Source organism: Drosophila mauritiana, chromosome 3L, assembly GCF_004382145.1.
Source record: "Drosophila mauritiana strain mau12 chromosome 3L, ASM438214v1, whole genome shotgun sequence".
NCBI lineage: Eukaryota > Metazoa > Arthropoda > Insecta > Diptera > Drosophilidae > Drosophila > Drosophila mauritiana.
In genome coordinates, this window is record NC_046669.1 from 5,280,695 (window position 1) to 5,301,394 (window position 20,700).

At 39.9% G+C, this 20,700-nt stretch overlaps 1 protein-coding gene across 4 annotated transcripts; it reads left to right on the forward strand.

Moving 5' to 3' along the window:
• The first annotated feature begins 1,156 nt into the window (after positions 1 to 1,156).
• LOC117141148 (lachesin) lies at positions 1,157 to 19,572 on the forward strand. 4 transcript variants are annotated; one of them, XM_033304485.1, is made up of 12 exons: positions 1,157 to 1,363; positions 6,331 to 6,772; positions 8,780 to 8,886; positions 10,179 to 10,383; positions 10,457 to 10,618; positions 10,862 to 10,990; positions 12,708 to 12,798; positions 13,354 to 13,437; positions 13,659 to 13,768; positions 14,831 to 14,893; positions 16,278 to 16,559; positions 16,619 to 19,572. In XM_033304485.1, exons 2-12 carry the CDS (start codon positions 6,658 to 6,660, stop codon positions 16,678 to 16,680), a joined length of 1,410 nt encoding a protein of 469 aa, XP_033160376.1. In that variant the 5' UTR covers positions 1,157 to 1,363; positions 6,331 to 6,657; the 3' UTR covers positions 16,681 to 19,572. The 4 variants fall into 4 exon arrangements, with proteins under 4 accessions (XP_033160376.1, XP_033160375.1, XP_033160377.1 ...); XM_033304484.1 differs by having other exon boundaries at positions 1,157 to 1,306; XM_033304486.1 differs by lacking the exons at positions 12,708 to 12,798; positions 13,659 to 13,768; positions 14,831 to 14,893; positions 16,278 to 16,559; positions 16,619 to 19,572 and having other exon boundaries at positions 1,157 to 1,306; positions 13,354 to 13,413.
• The last annotated feature ends 1,128 nt before the right edge of the window (positions 19,573 to 20,700 follow it).

Consider the following 20,700-nt stretch of genomic DNA (forward strand, 5'->3'; position numbering starts at 1 on the left):
TGTGGAAAAGGGAATGGGTACAACAATACCGGAAAAGCAACAACTTCAACAGCTAACTCTCGGAACCAGCGGATATCAAAGCAAGATTTTGCATTAAAACTTAAGAAATCAGTGGGTCTTCCTCGTAAGAGGTCCCGAGATAAGAAGGCAAAATAGAATATTTCTCTTGGCTAAAGATTGCGTAAGGTTCTGCCTCCATAGTCAGTGCGTATTTGTGAGTTCGCTTGTGCGTTATGATTGCACGAACAAATCCAAATGCAAATTCAGATTCTGTTGTCATGGGCATCGTGTGCTACGTCCACGAGTTTAGTAACAGTCATTATCTTATACATATATGGTAACATAATGTACTGGTCTCTTTAAGTTTCACAGCATAACGCGACTGGATTGCAGTGCACATAAATGGATGTTTCTTTACATATACATATTTTCATATTTGCTCTTATATGAAAAGAGTAATCGAATATTTGCAAAGAGTGTTATACATTTTATAAATGACAGTTACACCCGAATTTAGGCATAACAACTTAGCAAGCACTTTAAATATCGTTCTAATATTTTGTTCCCTTTCTAATCACCTGCTTTACCTATCTTTTACCTTTGCCCGGCTAAAAGCAAATCCAATCCCCACATAAATACCCATTCAAGTTCAAGTCAACCCTTATGGAGGCCTAAAACCGCAGCGTAAACCAAACGAGGGAACAGCATTTGCCGGTTCGCTCGTTGGATTTAATTTTGGCTTACACATTCTTGGCCAATGAGATTTATGCGTTGCTTGAGAGTTGTTGTAACTGCTGTTGTACTTCTTCCGCTCTTTTCACCCACATTTTTGTCCCAAAGAGCCCAAGTTGGGGGATATACTGATATAAAAAAAAGGGCGCAAAATGTTGTTTTGATTTGGCTTCCGTTTTCTCCTTGAATTTCTTTCTCAGCAAAAGCCGAGCACGTGTTTCGTTCGAAAAACAAGGACGCCTGCGCCGAAAACGTTTTCGAAACTTGACGAAACTTTGGCAATACTCACACACGAAGTCCCAAGCGAGTTAATACGAATGGGGAACTTCGGTTTTCGGAAACCCGAAGCCCTTTTTCCTGCTTTTGCCAATGAAGCGAACCATTGAGCGGCACGATTTGAATTCAGTTTGACTCGAACCTGCTCCGGAAGTAGAAGTCAGCCCGCGAGTTTCCATCGCAAGCGAAAATTCTCAATAAAACACTACAAATTAATCATCATTTAATCAAAGTTAAAAAAGAGAGTTAATTACGAATTATTCGCTCGTAAAAAAGTGATCATACCTAAACATACAAAGTAAAGTAATTTGAATTCAATTAACCACCAATGTGTGTAACAATCAAAATAAATCTTGTGTGAGTGCGGTTGGCCATAAAAATAATTCGTGCCGCAACAGCAGGCGACAATAAATTTTGCGGTTGGATCGTTAAAATTTCTCTTTACCTGAATGCAACTGAAGCCGGAAAATAGCAAATGAGAACGCGGAGTTTTCCCTACCATTACCTTTTTTTCAGCAATTTGCATTCGGGGGAAAATTCATTAAAAATACAGCTGAAGCTCAAGACGAGAGACGCTTGCTCACTCAGCCCTGTGCCACATAAATTTCACGGCAATCAGCCGGCGCTGCAAGTCATCCAAACTTCATTTGTTGCTACTTGGGCTCAGGGCCCTGGGTACTGGATACTGGGCTCTGCTCGGTTCTGTTTTCCGCTTTTGCTCCTGCAGGATCTGGATCCTGCCCCATGGCTCCTGCAGCTGAAATATTGCTTCCATTATTTATGTTAAGTTTATGCAACATTCTCCCTGCTGCTCCCAGCACAAGTCCTGCTGCAGCACAAGTCCTTCCTCTCTTGTTTTTAATATCCTTCAGCTTGTAAAGGAATTACTCCTCAAGCCGGCAACTAAGAGCAAACTCAAGTCTCACGGCATTCGGCTCCTGGTTATCCACCACTTTTATAGTCTGCCTTTATTTTTGGTTCGTCTATTTCCATCATTTGCCTCGTTATTCAAACATCATCATCTTGCTGGTTCAGTGCACTGGGCTCGGGAAAAGTGCGGATAACAAGGAGCGCCATGTTATTGCCATCGAGTGCATTAATAAATCAATTGTTTTTTGCATCTCAAAGAGCTCGCTTTGCTCCAGAGATTGACAGGTCGGAAATCTGAAATGTAATCGCTGCCAGACGAAGCAATTTGCCAAGAAATGAACTCTAATTGGGTTCACTTGGAAAGTTATAAAAGAAAACGGATAAAGGCGGTGAAGAGCTCATAAATTTGCTTGTTAAACACTTGAATACATTAAAGCCATTGAATCAGACGATCGCAAAGGGTGCGTGGAACAGAACTGTCAGTTGAAGTTGAATGAACTTTACTAGATTTTAACTTCTACAACTGTTGAAGAATTCAGTAAAAATTGGCAAAATTCCAAAATCAATATAAGTTTATAATGCCTCAAGCTAATTTAAAAGTTGAAAAAATTTTAAATTTAAATAATACGATTTCCTTCAAACATGAGCCATTTTTAATGAGCCAAATGCTTTCAACTCAAAAGGCAATCTTAAAATTCGCGGAAACTAACCATAAGCTATTTAGTTACCCAAATGGACCACAGGAAAATGTGTGCTTCTATGTTTTCGCCTCAAGCTCATTAACTGCTCGGGGCTCTCCCTACTAGATTGTTATTTTTCCCTCAGCTCACACAAAGGATAATAGGGGGAAAACAGGAACATTTACTAATTAGCACTCCCAGGCTGCACACAATGAATGTAAAATTATCAAATCGTTTTCTGCGCATCCTTTTTTTTTTGTTTAGTTTGTTTGTGGTATTAAAAGGGAAATAAAGGAAAAGATTCCTTGGTAGCAAATGTCGTGGGTGGACGTGAAGTATTCATGGCAGTGAAACGAAAACGAATTTCAATGCATTTCGCAGCTGCACTCTATGACATTTTTAAGCATGCACTTACAAAAATTATTAAAAATATGTTTTTAATAGGAAAGATTTTTACAATTGGAAGCGAAAATATAGTTAAAACCATATCTTAAATAACTTCAAATTGTTAAATTGAAGAGACATATATTTTTGAAAATAATATTTAATTTTTATTTTTTTTTGCTAAATTTTTTTGAATGCTAAATTGGCGGTGTAGTGTATACACATTCAGGCATCTGCAAACAATTCCATTTGCGCTGGCTGTCAGATCTGCAGGAATTGCTCAGCTGCCTGGCCGACGATTCTCCTGTCGCAGAAAGAGACAGCCTGAATGGGCAGAAAGAGACGGACTAAAGGAGATGACAGCCATGAATGGCATTTCTTCTGCTACCTCCGAGCATAATTTACATTGTATTTCAACTTGAGTGTGCAGTTGAGGCTGTCTTTTATGGTTTGCCTTGGCTCGCTACGGGCTTTTCGTTTGGGTTTTTCCCGCTTTCAGCTTTTATACAGTTCTCTTTGGCGAACGGAAAGTTTCACTTGTCACAGGCTGTGGAATTCGCCGAGTAAAAGGCTTTCTTCGAGCTGCGCGAGCGGAAACCTTGGTTAGCTACACTTTATACATGTCGAGCTTGTTAAGTTGTGATTGCGCTCTGGCCTAAAAGTGGACTTCTGGCGTACTGATTGCATCATAATTACCCAACTGCCTCCGTCCCTGATTTTTGCCCCTAAATGCTTTTTAACGAGCTCTCTTCGGTTTGGCTGCTGCTGCTGGTGCTTTTGCTGTTTGTTGTCCGTTTGAAAAAGGGCCGGAAATAGGAGGGCAAAAAATTTCAAACATTTGTTTTACCCCCCCGCCACAAATGATTTTCTGTCGTAATTTTCCCCCAGTGAAACCAGTCATGGTCATTTCCCTTTCAGCCGTTTTTCGAACTCTGTCGTTATAATCTGCTACATGGACCCCATAATTTGTAATTTCAACCTAATTACTTCAAGCCCAGGCGAACGGGGATCGGACCAGCTAAACAACATTGTCTGCAATAAAATGTCAAAAACCAAAGCAAAACGCCCATTTCGTCTGATTCACACACACACACATGAGAGCCAGAAGGACACGCCCCCTCACACGCACAGTGCGTATGATTTCGGTTTTTGTGTCCTTTGCTGGTGACATATGTTAATGATCTGGCAACGATTTCTGGGTCATTTAAATTGATTTTTACGCCTGTCGGGTTATTTTTGTTATTTAATTAAAATGGAAGTGGAAGCAAGTGTGTAATTATTATAATAATAATTGAAATGAATTCTCTAATTATTTTTTCATTTCCTTTTTTAATCATTAGCCCTTGTAGTAATGATATGCCTCCTAAAAAAATATTAATTATATATTATATTTGACCGTCTAACCTCCAAATAAATGTATCAAATCAATTACAACGAAATATTTGTAAGCACGGCAAAATTAATTTGATTAAAATTCTATAATTCCATTCCAATAGTTTCATAAAAACTTTCAATTTGTTTATCAATAATTCAACTAAATGCACAAAAACTCGCATTGCTGTAACTATTTCCGAATAGTTTCACAGCATACATATGTGTAGCAAAAAATCGAAATTAATAAATGCATGTACATTAATATTTAAATCGTTTGTCAGACAACGAATGAAAAACTACCAAATATCGCTGCAGAAACAGATTTTTATTTTTGGCAGTATCAAATATTTATATATTGAAGCGCCAACTCAGTTGAGTTGAGTAAGTGGATCAACTGAATCTCAGTCGCTGGTGCGGAGTGGCCAGGATGGGCAGGAAGTCAGGATGAGTCTGGCAATGCAGGAAGCTGATATGGAATGTTCATTCATATTTCATTTCGCGAAATTGTTCGGTACCAAGTCAGAGCAGTGCAGCAGAATTGTCAGCCTAACCAGGCGGTTGAAACGCATTTCGATGGAAAAGCGAGACACAAGCTCTGATGGGTTCATGGGAAACTTTGGCATATCCTGTAAAAGTTGTCCTACAATAAGCAAAAAATGTGTCAATTGAAATTAAAACTTCTAAGATACAAGACATATGTATATGAAGATTTTGAGTTAACTGGATTAACTCAGTAAAACATAAAAAAAAAATATTGTAAATTTGACCATTTTTCAAAAATGTATTATATAACTACCTTAATACGAGTTCGGTGCAAAAGTAAACACAACTTTTCCAAGGGAATTTTTCTCCTACGGTAAAGTGTAAAAACGCAACAAAGGCAATTGAAGTGCAATGGATATGTCGTCATATAGTCCTGGTAACACCAGTTACACCAGAAATCAGCGGTCACCATGACGTCGACCGTAAAAGTAACTGTTGCAATGACACAGCCGTTACTGCCGGCCATCCATCGCAGTAGAACGCATTTCTGGGGCCATAAAATAGTAACATCAATGGAACGCATTCAAACGTGGCACATTCGCGCATGAACCTCGACTGACCGGAATAAAGTGCTATTAATAATAAATGTTGCATTGGCAGTGGGCGTGGCGACGGCGAGGGCGAGAGGTGGCCAAATGAACTTGGCAAACCGAAAGCCGAGAGCCGAAAACAACCAACGGCCAAACAAGCAACCAGTCATAACCCCCTTCATTGCTGGGGGATTTCCCATTTCCCTCGTAATGAAAAGCAACCTGCATTGCGTACGCCCATTGTTCCCCGACCACTAAAATGGGTATCATGATTGCTATTTGAAATATGCTACGGTTCCTGGGAATCGCTCGAAAGAATTCCCAGTCACAGATCTTTTAAATTCTTCGATAAAAATAATTACACAGGTCGTGAATTTTCACTTCAATATTTCATATTTAATTTATGGAATGGCATATTTTTAATTGAATTACAAGCTTTACTAACAATACATATTTTGAATGCAAAGAAGGTGTTTTAAATGCTTGGTTACTGTTAACCAATTAGATTGGTATAATAGTTGCAACAAAAGCAATTCCTTTAAAAATCATAATTATTTTTTTTAAATATTTAAATATAGAAGGAAGAAATTATAGTTCAGGAACACAAGTTCCCACTTTAGTTTTCCATTGGTACGCTTAAAATGTATCAAACATGATACTTCTTTAGTGGTAGCAGCAGGGTGTTCCTGACTTCGATCATTTAATTTTGGTTGGGAAAACTTGTTGTCCACATACAACATTGAAAAGCCTGGGCAACAATGGTGAAACTGGGAGGGGGTGTGGAATGCCGAATAGCAGGGCGACTGGCATAATAATAATAAATGCCATAATCCCCTGGAATCGGCGCTCCTCTGTGGCCATTTCTCCGCCCCCATTTTCCGCCTTTCTCCATGTGTGTGGGCTGCATTTTTATTATTTCATTTTCATTGTTTCATTTACAGGAAAAACAACAGCCGCGGAAACACAACAATAACAACAGAAACCATGGGCAAATGCCATTCGGCGCGTCAAGTGAATTAAGCGATTTTTAAAGCTTTACGCTAAATGAAATTTGAATTGCCAAATTGTGCACTTGTGTCTGCAAATTAAATTACGCAAATCAAATAAATGTTTTAACCAAATAAAAATAGGAATCGAAAAGAATACGAAGTGCAAATAAAAATGCTGTGCAAAAATTAACAACTATAGTGTAAATAATTCAACAAATATTTTATAGCACCAGACAGATAAAATTAAACGCAGAAAAGCAAAACAACGAATACGACAAAATGTTTATTCTAACGGTAGTTAAATTGCTGCTGATAGCATTGAATATATTTCCCAGTCGCTTCACAAATCGACGGATTATGTTCCTCATCTACATGACAAATCTGGTGACGCACGGTAAGCACACACATAAATTTGATAATTTATTGATTTAGAGTTTGATCAAATGGTTGAGCCAGATGAAAAACGCTGAACTTATTCAACACAGGCTTTAAATAAATAACAAAATTTAAGCTTGTTAATGCTGGGATTAGTTAGTGTTAAAACATTTCACGCATTTTTCACTTTCCTTTCATTAAACAGGGATTTAAATTGATTAATTTCATATTGCTTTTTGAATGCATATGCACTTTACGATTTTTCATATATTTTATTTATATAATTCCTTTTGTTATACAAAAAAAAATTATATAGAACATTGTGTTTCTTCAAGCCAAATGAGAACATTAAATGATTGCATTTTCCATACGAAAGCATTTCCTTGGCCACTCTTTCTCTCTCTCTCTCGTTTAATACTCCTTAATAAGCATTTCCATATGCTCACATTTCCGCCACCGAATACGTGTTGTTCCCCATGTTGAAACTGTCAGATCTGGCCATAATTTAATTAAGAAAATGAGACCTCAAAACGTTGGCAACGCGCTGGTCCTCGCAGAGAGAGCCCAAAACTCCGGACCGAACGCAGGTGAAAGCCGTGAACCGTGATACAGTTGCAATGCTCCTGCCTACCGGCCAAAAGGGGCGTGGCAGGAAGTTTGGGGCGCAGGGGGCCGTGCCTCGACTGCATGACGCAGATAACACGGCAACACGGCGCCATCAACTTGGCCAGGAGGTAGACCATGTTTTTATATCCGACACTGGTAGTGTACATGGGCATATTGCAATTCGACAGGGGAATGTCTTTGGAAAGATACATTTGGGGGATTCTATTCCTTTAATGATATATTTTGGGTTTATAATAACTCAAGAAATAGCTCTTTAATTTTAATATAAATTAAATTATAAGTAAATATTATTGTTTTACCACATTTTCAATGGCAGGATGCAAGTATCTAAGATATTATTCCAGTTTGCATTGAAATAATTTTGAATTTTTTAAAAATGCAGGAGTTGCCTAATAATCCATTAGTCAGGTATTCCAAAGTCGTTGTTCGAAGTGCGGTAGTATTTATATTATTTTCGCTTTTTGTGCAGCACTTCCGCGGCAAAGACAGCGGCACGAACACGAGCTGAATGCATAGAAAAGGAAAACGGAGACAAAAGTGGCATCAGGCAGCCTCAACAGGCAGCAGCTACGTGCTGCCACTTTGCTCCACCCACCATGCCACTTCCCCATTGCACTCCCCACTCCTCCCGCCAGATAAAAAATTGCTTTGTTTAATTATTTCATAATGACGCTGCGGTTGCCGTTGCCACTGTAGCTGCTGTTGATTATATTTGGCCTGTGGGTCAGGGATTTCCGGCAACAGCTGCTATTGCTCCTCCATCAACATTTGCACTTCTTTATTTTTATTACCCGGCGTACTCCGCTGGGCTTTAATGACTTCGTTATGGTTGCCATGGCGAGAAATGGGGCTTCGCTTCGGTCCTCCCCACAAATTATTCATACGTACTTAAGAATTTTGCACAAACTATTTTTGGCAAAAAATGTTCATCTTGCGACTTTAGTAAAAACTTAAAACGAGCTTGGTGCAGAATTATATTAAAGAATAATTTGCTTTGATATTTATTGTGTTTATTTTGCTCATCAAACTTTGGCTGTAGTTGAAAATATTATAGTTTGAGATAGTATTAATATGAAATATGATTTCTTAGTGGATAAGATAACTCTTGTATAAGATAACTATTGTTTTGTACAAAGGGATTGCCTTTTAAATTGATAACAAGGAAATGCTTTATAATTTATTCCAATCCTGCTCGAGTAATTTTACGCGATAAGAGTTTTTCAAAGCCTTCAATTACGTACCAGAAATTCCCAGCAATTGTAATTCGAGCATTATTAAAGCCGTTACTCATCTCAACGGAGCTGAGCAGTATTTCCTTGGCCAGGCGCAGAATTGGGTTTCCCAGTTGACTCCTTCTCTCATTAACTAACCCACTTTCGCCGCCACTTTTCACTTGCAGTCATGATGGATGAGCCACGTTTTGCGCAGCCGATACCAAACGTCACCGTTGCTGTGGGTCGAGATGCCAATCTGCCCTGCGTTGTGGAGCATTTGGGTGGCTACAAGGTGAGTAACGGGTAGAAAGTGGAAATTCCGGGTAGGGAATGCCCCGGGGAAACTGTCATAAATCGTGCGTAAACTGAGCTCCATGGTCGAGCCTTGGCCCGTTGATGAAGGGGTTTGCCAGCGAGACGGACAGTGTCAAAAATCAATTTCACAAATTGCACAAGGACCCAGGCGATTGGCTGACCGAATAACTGACTAACAGGCAGGCAGAATGACAGACTTCTCTGGCACTCAATTGACAGCTAAAGATAAAAACAGACCTATCAAAATATTACCCGGCAATACAATGGAAATTCTGAGCTTGCTATCGATGACTTTCTGCTGTCATTAGCAAGTCGAAGTTTTGTTTGCCCAGAGACACAATTTATGAGCTCTGGTCGGCGCTGCATGCATATATGCATCTAATCCACATTAAGCTATGGATACACTCTGGCCAGGACGAAGGACCTCTGATGCTCTCTCGACCAAACAAAATGGCTAGAAAATCACTTATCATTTATCTCCCTCAGCTGCTGGCACACAGCGAGCTCATAACAAATCACAAATATTTACTCGCCATATCAACTTCATATAAAACACTGTCGCCAGGACCACCGGGGCCTAGCTAGGACACGAGTCCTTGCTCCTTGCCCCTTATTGGACTTTTGTCAACATTGGCCTGGACATGAGGAAAATGGCCGAGGACAGTAAAGCGGGAAACTCATTGCTGTCAGTGCTGGTGCTGGGGGCAAATTTGAAAAGTTTGCTGCTAACTCAAGGCTGGGAAAGTCCTTCCACCAGAAAGAGTTCGTCTCCATCACAGAGTAAGAAAAGATGTTAGATGTTAGTTAATACAAGCAAAATGTTCAAAAATTCAGGGGCTTATGTGGCAGTATAGAAAATTAGTAAATCCTGGGGAATTCTATCAATATCAAGATTTAAGGTTATTGCAAAACTGGCACTTATCTCGGATTAGATTTCCACGATTTCATTGCCTTGGAAAAATTATATTTCTCAGTGTAACATGTCTTCTGCTGCAAAGGCAGAGCAAAGTCCAAAGAAAGTGCGAACAGAAGGAGCAAAAAGTGTATTAAAAATGCGGAAACAGCTGTCAGGCTGGCTTTATCCTGGGGTCCTGCGTCACAACATGACGTTCATTTATAATGGCAGGGTCTCCACATGTGTTTAGCCGGCAATCCCATTTGGAGTACGGATGGCTGGCTCTTTAAAGAACGCCCCGAGGTCTCTCGACATTAGTTGAAAAATTGATCGAATAATGCGAGTTAAGCTTGAAAACTATGCACACTTTGCAGGTGGCCTGGATTCACATAGACAGGCAAATGATACTGACCATCCACCGGCATGTGATATCGAGGATACCGAGATATAGCATCACCTACACGGACAACACGTGGCTGCTGCACGTGAATCAGGCTCATCAGGACGATCGCGGCTACTATATGTGCCAGGTCAACACCAACCCGATGATTAGCCAAGTGGGCTACCTACAGGTGGTCGGTGAGTATCCCCACATCCACTCTCCATGCCGCTTAATCAACTAGCTCTGATTCGGATTGCACCCGTCCCGCAGTGCCCCCAAATATTTTGGACATTGAGAGTACGCCGTCGTCGGTGGCGGTGCGTGAAAATCAAAATATCAACATGACGTGCCGGGCCGATGGCTTCCCGGCCCCAAAAATCATTTGGCGGCGCGAGGATGGAGAGGAAATTGCCGTCGAAAAGAAGAAGAAAGGTATGTGTGATACGTAGACAATAAAAAGGTAAAAAAAAGTGACTTGTATCTGAAAGTATGCTTTTAAAAAAGAGCATCATTTTTGGCATGACTTAAAAGCAACGCATTTTCAAACAGGAGTTTAATTCTCCTCCTGAATAACCCTAATTATTTCGAATTGAAATTCACAATGCTTTCAACACGTTTATTTTCATGTATGGGTTATTCACCTGCCGCCCCAAAATCGCCCATCGAAAACAACAGTTCTCGTGTACGATGCTGATGTCCTGCCGCTAACCAAAGTGAGTCGCAATGAAATGGGCGCCTATTTGTGCATCGCCACCAATGGAGTACCGCCATCGGTGTCCAAGCGCATCATTCTGGACGTGGAGTGTGAGTATTCGATTACCGGTGGGCGTGGGCGTGTGGAGGAACTCGACTAAATGAGGAATGAAAGCGGCACCAATCGAGGGGGAAATCCTTGGGAAGGGAAGGGATATTAGACTCGTAGTTGGCTGCCTTTGTCAGTTTAGTTGAAACACGCGCGCGCACTTACCGGAACGCGAGGAGGCCATTCATCCAACCTGGCTATCCATCTATCTATCTACCTACCCATCTATCTATCCGACCATCCCGGCTTACTGGCATCCATCCAGGCATCCTGCCAACCAAACACACAACCATCCTGGGTATCTGGTTTTCGTGCCATATTCCTTCATGGAGCCGCGCATCGCCTCCTGGTTGTACCTGCTGCTCATCAATTTAACTGCACGCTCGTTGCTCCGGCAATGAGTGACAAACGCGGCTAAGCTGGCGCCATCTAATGCAGCTGGATATATAACAACGGATACATGTATAGAATACACTGAGCGAAAAAATCTAAAAATATTAAAACAAACAGAGCATGAAGGAAAAGGGTAAAACATATTAAAATTCAATTTTGGCCATATATAAATCCAAGAAAAACTGATAAAAGAAAATTTCAAAAGCTTTGAAAAACTTTCAAAATAATTTCCAATTTTTTCTATATGTTTCGCCAGTATCCTTTGAACGGCAGACATGGTGTCCTGTAGCTGAGCGTTAAAGCTAGGTTGCCATTGCACGCCGTGCGCCAGTAAACGCTTGTTAATCCTAACGAGTTTCAGCCAGCCATCGGCCTCTTTTCCCCCTCTAACTACGCCCCTGGTCCAACAATCTGCACCCCCCTTGACAATAATTCACGTCACGTACCTGCAATAAAGTCACTTGGCGGCGTTGCACGTATGACTTTGACGGCGTTTTTCTGTTTCGCCGTGTGTGTGTGTGTATTTTTCTCTCTATTTTATTATGAACGGTTTTGTGCGTGGCTGAGGGCGGGGCCCCTGAAAACGAGCAGAAATCCTCATATTGCAGGTGTAGGCATTGTCAGGAGCGTCTAAAATTTCCGACTAGCTTGCTGCTTCTCTCCTTTTTGTTGCACGTTTGAAAAAGGGGTTTTCGGTTTCGGTTTCACGTTTGCTCTTCCCATTGAGGTTAGCTTAAAAAATATCAACAAATTGTGTTAGATAAAATGGAAGCTAAATATGCTGAGAATACGTGGACTTAAGAGGTATGATTAGGTGAATCATTGAAAACGGTTAGACGACACGCTATTTTCGAGAAACTTCAGAAGTATAAAATCTTTTGAAAGAGCGCTTAGAAGTCATTAGAGATATTTGCAATTAAGTTGAGAAAGGGGTAGATGCTGCAAGAATATATACAATACGGATACAAATTTTCTTTTGGTCTGGACATCTCTTCATCCGCAGCACGTACTTCCTGCAAAACTTAATCTATTTTTCTAGTACCCTCATTTCACTGACGTGTTGTCTTAGCCATATTGTATTTCTCGTCCAAGTTTCCAGCTTTGTCATTGCACTTTCATTTTAAGCTGGCGCATAGCAAAAAAAAAAAAGAAGACGAGCAGACACAAAATGTTGAACAGGCGTAATTCTGCCGCTTATGCGTGTTTTGCAGCGGCACTTTCCCAGCCTTCGTAGCACCTGAGTTTTCCCCCAGGGAAAATGCCATTTACATTTGCTAACGTTCCATATCAACCTGTTTTTCCGTTTCCATCCCCCTTTATCCACAGTCTCGCCAATGATTTGGGTGCCGAATCAACTTGTTGGCGCCCCATCCGGCACAGATGTAACCATCGATTGTCACACGGAGGCGCATCCCAAGTGAGTCTCCTCGGATTGCTTTCGCTTTGCTCTTAGTTTTTTATATTTATTTCTTTTCATATTCGTGTAACACGTATTTTAGCTTAATTCCAGGTTTATTTGGGATTTTCTGTTGCATCTAGTCTATTCAACAATTTTTGTTTATGAAAGCCTTTAAAACGATTTAATAACGAAAGTTATCAAAGTTCTTAATTTAATGTTATTTTCTTAAACTGGATAAACCAATAAAATTCGATAAGCTTCAAGCCTCATAAATTGCAATATCTCTTTTAAAAGCAATTTTTTAAGATTTACATTTTTAGTTACATCCACATTATTTTTATGGGATTGAACAAATTTTACATTGCACCTGATTGCAGATGAATGTGTGTCTATGTCTGTTGATATTTCAGGTCGTCGATGTGTCTCTGTTGAATTTTGTTCATTCGATTTGCCTTTGATTTTGTTAAAATATTTACTTTCATTTGTGAATTTGATTAGTTTCCTCCTTTTCGTGTGCATGTGTGCAGATATTCGTTTACATTCGATTCGAAATGTTTTTTTCCTTCCCCGCAGAGCCATTATCTATTGGGTATACAATTCGGTGATGGTGTTGCCGAGCAAAAAGTATAAAACCGACTACACGGAGAACTCCTATCGGTAAGTCACTTTTGGACAAAAACAGAATAAGAAATATATACAAACGAACTACATACAAACTTCATCGAAAATTGTGTTCTTAAATATTTATCAACCATTTGCACTTGCCTTTCTTTTGGGGGTCAGGTGCAAGTGCAAATGCTTTAGCCCCCCTTTCGGAATGTCGGGGAGATAAGCTGCTCCATGGATATATCCTTAAGCTTAACGTATTCTTCTTGCAGTGCCCACATGAAGCTGACGATAAGAAACCTACAATATGGTGACTTTGGCAACTATCGATGCATCTCGAAGAACTCGCTGGGGGAAACGGAAGGCTCCATACGTGTTTACGGTAAGTGCATGTGTATTGGTGACTTAAGTGCACTAGTTACGGCAAATATACACACAGGCACACAGACACACGTACACTCACCCCGAGCAATGCAATATCGTTCGCCCTTTGTGGCACAATTTTGCCAAAAGCTTTTACCTATAGACCCTGAATCCACACGACCCTACGAGTATATGTGCACTATACGTTGTCCTCCGGAGCGTAAAACTAAACGAGTGGTGGCTAGTGGCTGGTGGGTGCTGTCTGGCTCCATCTGCCCCATGTCCTCCACACCCAGCCCGGCATCCTCATGCCCCGTGGCCACACGGAGACACATTCACCATAAACGTAAACGGAAAATAAAGGTGAATTTCGGAATTGTTTGACTTTGTATCGTTTGCCAGCCCAAGGAGTTGCCCCCGAACATATAGTATATGTATACGTGTGCGCTGGCTGCATTTATTTATTTATTTTTTATGCACTTTACCTGTTTTCTCGGCTTTTCTCCTGTTTACAAGTTGCTGCTCGGCTTGTGCGGATGGCAAATGCTAAAGTTGTTCTATCCCAAAGGTTATCCCCGAAACACGTTGATCTTGGCTTTTTCGTTGTTATCCTTTGCTTTGGGGTTCATTGCCAATCGTTTACATTTAATAACAATTAATGAAGGTAGCTAGATTTCAGATATTTACCTTTCCTGCTGTTGCTGAGAAAGTTGATTTAGAGTTGATTTTGCAGTAATTAGTAAGATTTTTTTCGGGTTTGACTTCGCAGCCTAATTTTGTTTATGACTGAAAGCCCCCTAGGCTTTTAACTAACAGCTGAGTTTCTTTAATTTATGCACACTTTGTGTCGAGATCGCCAACCACTGAAGCTAGGAAAGTGTGCGTTTGACCTTACCTGTGGAAACCCCGCACACTTGACACATTTAACCAGCGCATAGCAACCTACATTAATTCCGCTGGCATAATGTAATGAAAACCCATTTTGTTTATTATTATATATTTGCCGTTGGCCGCTGGGCTGCTGCTGCTTGAATGCCTTTCTAATTATTAATTATGCAATGTTATTCAATTCCATTTGCAGAAATACCTTTGCCATCCACACCATCCAAGCAGGTCACCCACACCACCGTCGAGTCCAGGGAGAGTAAGTATAGTATCAGCCGGAAAAGTGTGTGGAAATTGGGGGGAAAATGCGGTGGGCGGTAGGTGTCCCACCCCCAGGTGTGGAATGCTTCGTATTTGCGCTCAACACATTCAGCGTTGAGCGTGAAAGTCACACCACACACTCGCACACTCACATACAAAGGGAAGGATACAGGATACAGGATACGGCGAGCCACAAACAAAACTGCGAAAGTAGCAGCTAAGCCAGACAGATCCACAAACAGGGTGGCGCTGAGGGATTGAGGAGGGGTATGGTTGGGGGTAGGAAATGGGAGTGTGGCACACGCCCACCTAGAGATAAACTAAAGCACTTTTGACTATTTCAGCGACGGGGGTTTTTCGCCTTTCTCCAGCTCCACTTACAATAGAAGAAAAGGTTTTTGTATTTGTAGCTTACCTCAGCGCTTAATAAAATATTTATACTTTTTTGTTCACATTAATATATTATTATTTTCCTTAAAATATAAATTGTTTAAATTATTCTTAAATAAAAATATGAGTGGCGTCCTATCATTTTCTTCTTTATGTAGGCAACTTTTTTCCGTGTGTTCTTCAGTAGCTCCTGTTGAAATTCAAGTCGAGCAGAAAAGTACACACACTTTCAAGTCTCCGTCCGGGCTCGTGGCCGTGTCCTTTTCCCGTTTCCACCTCCTCTCCCGCACCCATACCCTGTCCCATGTCCAAGTCCACGTCCTCTGGCTCGGGGCAAAGCAATATGCCCGGGATTATGCTGGGGCGGAGGAGGATTTTCGGGGGCATTAGGTTGGAAACACATTTGAAACACTGCCGCAGACTTTGAGCCCGTGAGCTGGGTAGCTGCAGAGAGCTGGAGAGCAGAGCAAAAGACCAAGCATATTTTATTTAAAGTGACTGGCAAAGCAGCGCGCGAGCAATGCAACGGAACCTAATCCAGGAGTCAGCCAACAAAGGATCTTATTGTTTGTGTGTGTGCGTGCAGTCGCATACCATATGTGTTGGTTCGCTCCATTGTGCGACGATATAAATTTTTTTGTATCGCAGCCAAGATTTCCACGCAATTTAACTTGAAAACCATGTCAGGCGTGGGGTTAAGTTTTGTTTAAGAGACCACAACTTTTACTGGCCAATAGTGACCCACAAGTGAACAAACAGTAAACGACAGCAACGAAAACTTCTTGTCGATTTCCGGCTGCTAAAACTTTTTGTAGACTAATTTTGTGTGACACGAGGCATATTAAGAAGGATGTTTTTCTTTCTGAGCAGAGTTTTAGCTAGTGCAAGTTTACATTGATATGATGAAATTCAAGTTAACGATTGGCTAAACTAAACGAGTGACTACTGTATACTTGTCTATTAAAATGTATAATTCCACTTGTAATCTGCAGACAATATCATACCCTCATCACGCAACGACACAACGAAATCCCTGCAAACGGATGTGGGATATGCCATGAAGAACGATTTATATCCAGGCTCGGCCTCCTCGTCATCTTCGGGAGGCAGTTCCTCGGCGGCCTCGTCCTCCTCCTCGATGCAGACCTCGGCTTTGCCAGGAGGAGTGGCGGGAAATAGTCTATCATCGATGGGCTCCAAAGGATCCTTGGCGATAGGCAAGAGCACGTTCTACACAGAAAGACCACCGAATGAGTACGCCGCCTCGTCAGTGGGTAAGTCCTGGAAAGTCCTTTGCCTGTGACCATCGTCATGTAAATCATTGTTTTCTTAGCTGGCCTGCTGCTTCATAGAGCATTGCTGTTCGGCTCTGGAATCTATTTGACCCTGCTTTGAAATCAATAAGTCGTTTGAGTTAATCAATAAGCATTTGGAAAATGCAGCCAAAGGGGGTCTAGAAAAACGGGGGAATAGCTTAGGTACATCATCACATTTCATAGCTGAAAGTATATCAAAAATCCAATAATAATAATTAACAAACAAAACTGCTTCAAACTTGGCTCACTTCACAGCTATAGGAATTTGTAAAATTATTAAAATAAAATTGAAAACCTAAAGAAAAAGAAGAAGTATTTTGCAGAACAATAAAATGCTCATTGTATGTATAGAACTTATGGAATTCGAAGCTTAAGATAAATTAACGATCATATGAAAATCGTATGAAAATCGAATTGTACAATACACATATATTAGAGTTAAAAAAGACTTGAGATGAATTGCTTGTCACAAAAACGAACCATTAAATTAATTATAAAATGCGCCCAAAGCAAAGCTTTTCTAGAGCAAGAATCATTTAACATATTTACTTGAGTTGTAATATTTTTACTTTTACCATATCCCAAACTGAAACACTGAAGCTTAACTATTCAATATCAACATTATAATTGTACAAATTTATTTCAATTTAAACATATCTTAATATCATATCTAAATTTTTAAGACACTTTTTAATCTCCTTTAGTTACTTTCAAACCTTTTCTTTTGTCCCATTATCAGCAGCAATCGTACTTATTCGTTCAATCCGTGTCGAAGTTTTCACCCCTTTTTCCAACTGCAGCAAAGAATTCCAATTTATTTAATGAAGAAAAAAGTCGACGGGATGTCAGGTCAGGCCACGCCTCCTTTTCGCCCATCGATAGCTCTGAATTTGGTTGCCAAGCGACATTTAAACGCCTTGAAAATGTCATTCATTTTAACCGTTTCCCCGCTGTCAGTGGGACGACAAAAAATTTGCAATAATAATTTGCAATACCTTGATTCCGTTTCCTGGTCTTTCGGAAGCCAGGAAACCCTCGTCATCGTCATCATCGGCGGCTTTTGTGCACTTCCATCACTTTTTAATAAATGTGCATGCTAATTATATTATTACTCATACGACCCGTTGCCATGTGTGTCCTTTCGCTGTCTGTTCTCCTCCGCCTCTGGCGCTGCCTCTCCGCGCGAAATACTTGCAATTAATTTCAGCATAAAATTGCGTGGCCTGCGGTCCCTTGGCCCCGCACAATGACACACAGTTAACATGTCCAATTTATTGGCCATAACTCATGCCCGGGATCGACCAAGGAGTGAGTGAGAAGGATTCCGGATCCCAGGAAGCAGGAACCAGGATCCATGGCCAATCCAGAGACAGACATCCGCGCCATCGACGTGGCAAAGAAAAATGACATTAAGGCCAGAAGATATATGGCCCATTTGCATATAGGTTCATGTATGTATGTATGTACTATATGTGTCCATGTATATGTATAAATATGCGGAGGGTTGCAGGTTAAAGGCCTGCCAATTTACAGTATTTATGCCCCAACGTCGCCGTTGCACGGTTTTAATAATTCAACTTGTGTTGCATAAAGTTTGCATTGACATAAACATAATGAACGATGGAAAACCGCATGCGAAATTGCCATTCTGCTTTCTCCATCCGCATCCACACGCGCCTTGCCCTTTCGTTTATTAACATTGTTAATGCCAAAAGGAGAAAAGCGCATTCAGCGTTGAAAATATTGATAATCAACATTGTGTCCTGTATGCGTCGACGCTTCGACAATAACAAAATTAATGCATTTTATTTAATTTTACCCAGAGACGGGCACCGGAAAATAAGGTCGCCAGTGCAGTTAACTTCGACAATGCGGCTAATTAAGCATTATAAATGCAGATCAAAAGCCAGGCCAAGGATATTGTGACAATCTTTAGGGAGTCGTATATTTTTCAGCTGTCGCATATTGCCAGGCATTTATTATTTATTTAAATTGTCAGGCATAATGAACTAATTTCCACACAGTTTGCATTGTTTATTTGGGGCTTTAATAAATTGCTCGTCAAATATTTGCCGTATTTAGCCACACATTTTATTTTTAATTAGTAAATTGCGCTAATTAAAATTTCAGTTATGTTTGTAAATAAATCCTTTTAATTGAGGTCATATCCATAACCAAATGTAGCTGTAAATACATTGTGACCCTTTTAGTTGCGTGTAAATATGGGAAATAATAATTAAGGCATCACTTAAAAAATCAACAATTGAATCAGCCAGAAAATAACTTCAAGCATACTAGTCAAAAACTCTGGCATAATTAACAAAGCCAAAAGAGATTTGTGTAAAGTTCGTAAGGTTCATCGTACTTGATTTGGCAAGTAATATGATAAAGTAAAAAACCTATATAAAAAAACTATATAGCCTATACAAAGTAATTAAATTGTCTGTTGCCTGTATTTAAAAAAAATAGCTGATCATCAAATGAAATATATGTAAAATGTTTATAGCTTTTTGTGCGTAATAAACAAGAACGGATGTGTTTTCCTATGAAGAGGTTGGCAATTTGTAAAATACGTATAAAACTATTCATAAAAAGTATAGTTTCAGAAATCAATGTATTTATATATATTCCGTTTTTATGACTTTTTCTTAGTTATATTCGGTATTTAAAGATCAAAATAATTGTTGCGTTATAGGAGATGGCTTAGTTAATGTTTAATAACTTTAGTTAAATATAATATTTAAAGGATATTAAGTTCTTATTAACCCAAATTTGAGCTGATTTATTAATGCCTAACTTATGTATAAAAAACAATGTCGAAAGAAACGCAAAATGATGGTAAATTAATTAAATCTACGATTAAGATTGATAAAACTACATTGTAAGCAGTTACATAATTATGCGATAATAATTAAACAATAAAACTTTAGGTTGATTGATACAAAAAAGAAAGCGAACCGAACAAAAACCAACAAACTAAATGAACATAAATAACCGTTGTTTCATTAAACCATTTGCATTTAATTCTAGCTCTCAATTACATGGGGAAATAAATGTTGGCTCTGGTTTTGGTTTGGCATTTATGCAAATTTCCTCCTTTTAGTAGTTTGACATTTGGCGGTTGGTTTCAACAATCCGCGCCACCAAAAAAAAAACAACGTTAATGGAAGCGTTTATTTACAGAAAGCGCCAAACTACACACGTAGGTGTACACCGAAAATGTTTTTTCTTTTGGATATTTCAACGACTTTGTTCCTGTTGTCATCGGTCTACTTAGCCCCTTTTTCGCTAAGTGTGGAGCCGGCAGACCTCCAAGACCTCGGTGTGCGTCTACTAATTGTTTGAGTCACGCAAACAAATTTCACACAAAATATGCTAAACACTTTCTGGGATCGCACAAGAAAAATGTTTCATAACTTAATGTTATTTGCATAGACTTCAGCAACCTGAGCGTCGTCGTTCAGCAATTATCCTCGACACGCAGCTCCAAACCCCTAGTTTACCACAAAGTAACCTATTAAAGGATCAACAAGGATGAGAAGGGGACTAATTTGGAGTAAATGGCTTTATAGTTTAAATGTACTGATGGAATAATGATTGAGTGCGAAGAAAGGTAAGTAAGGTGTAAGTAAGTTTAAGGGAGCTATCCAAAATATTACCACAAATATTTAAAACAAATTTAAAAAAGTTAATTCAAAGTGGAAACAATTTTGCTTGCCACCATTGTGCACGGCATAACATTGCGGTCGCAACCCCACTGCGTATACGTAATATTTCCTCAGCACTCGCAAAGTTCTCCACACATCTGTGGGCTAACCACTTGGGCACACTAACATTATCATAATTACAGGGCTTTTGAAGGGGGAAACAGAGATTCTTCGGGGCGGAGAAATGGGGAACGGAGACACCTTGCACTCTTATCTGAAATGCCTGCTTTGAGGCACTCGAGAAACTTTTCAAAAGTCATTTAAATTGTGCGCACAAAAGCGCGAAAATTATGCCACGGCGAGACGAAGATTCAGACGCCACTTACAGCCGCATATATATATATATATATATACGTATATATATATTACATTATATATATTTAGAGATAGAG

Excerpts from the sequence above, each read along its gene's own strand:
- LOC117141148 (XM_033304485.1), top strand. The coding sequence starts at position 6,658 with ATGTTTATTCTAACGGTAGTTAAATTGCTGCTGATAGCATTGAATATA. Across the intron at positions 12,799-13,353 it reads CACACGGAGGCGCATCCCAA|AGCCATTATCTATTGGGTAT; the intron begins GTGAGTCTCCTC and ends CCTTCCCCGCAG. Across the intron at positions 13,769-14,830 it reads AGGCTCCATACGTGTTTACG|AAATACCTTTGCCATCCACA; the intron begins GTAAGTGCATGT and ends TTCCATTTGCAG.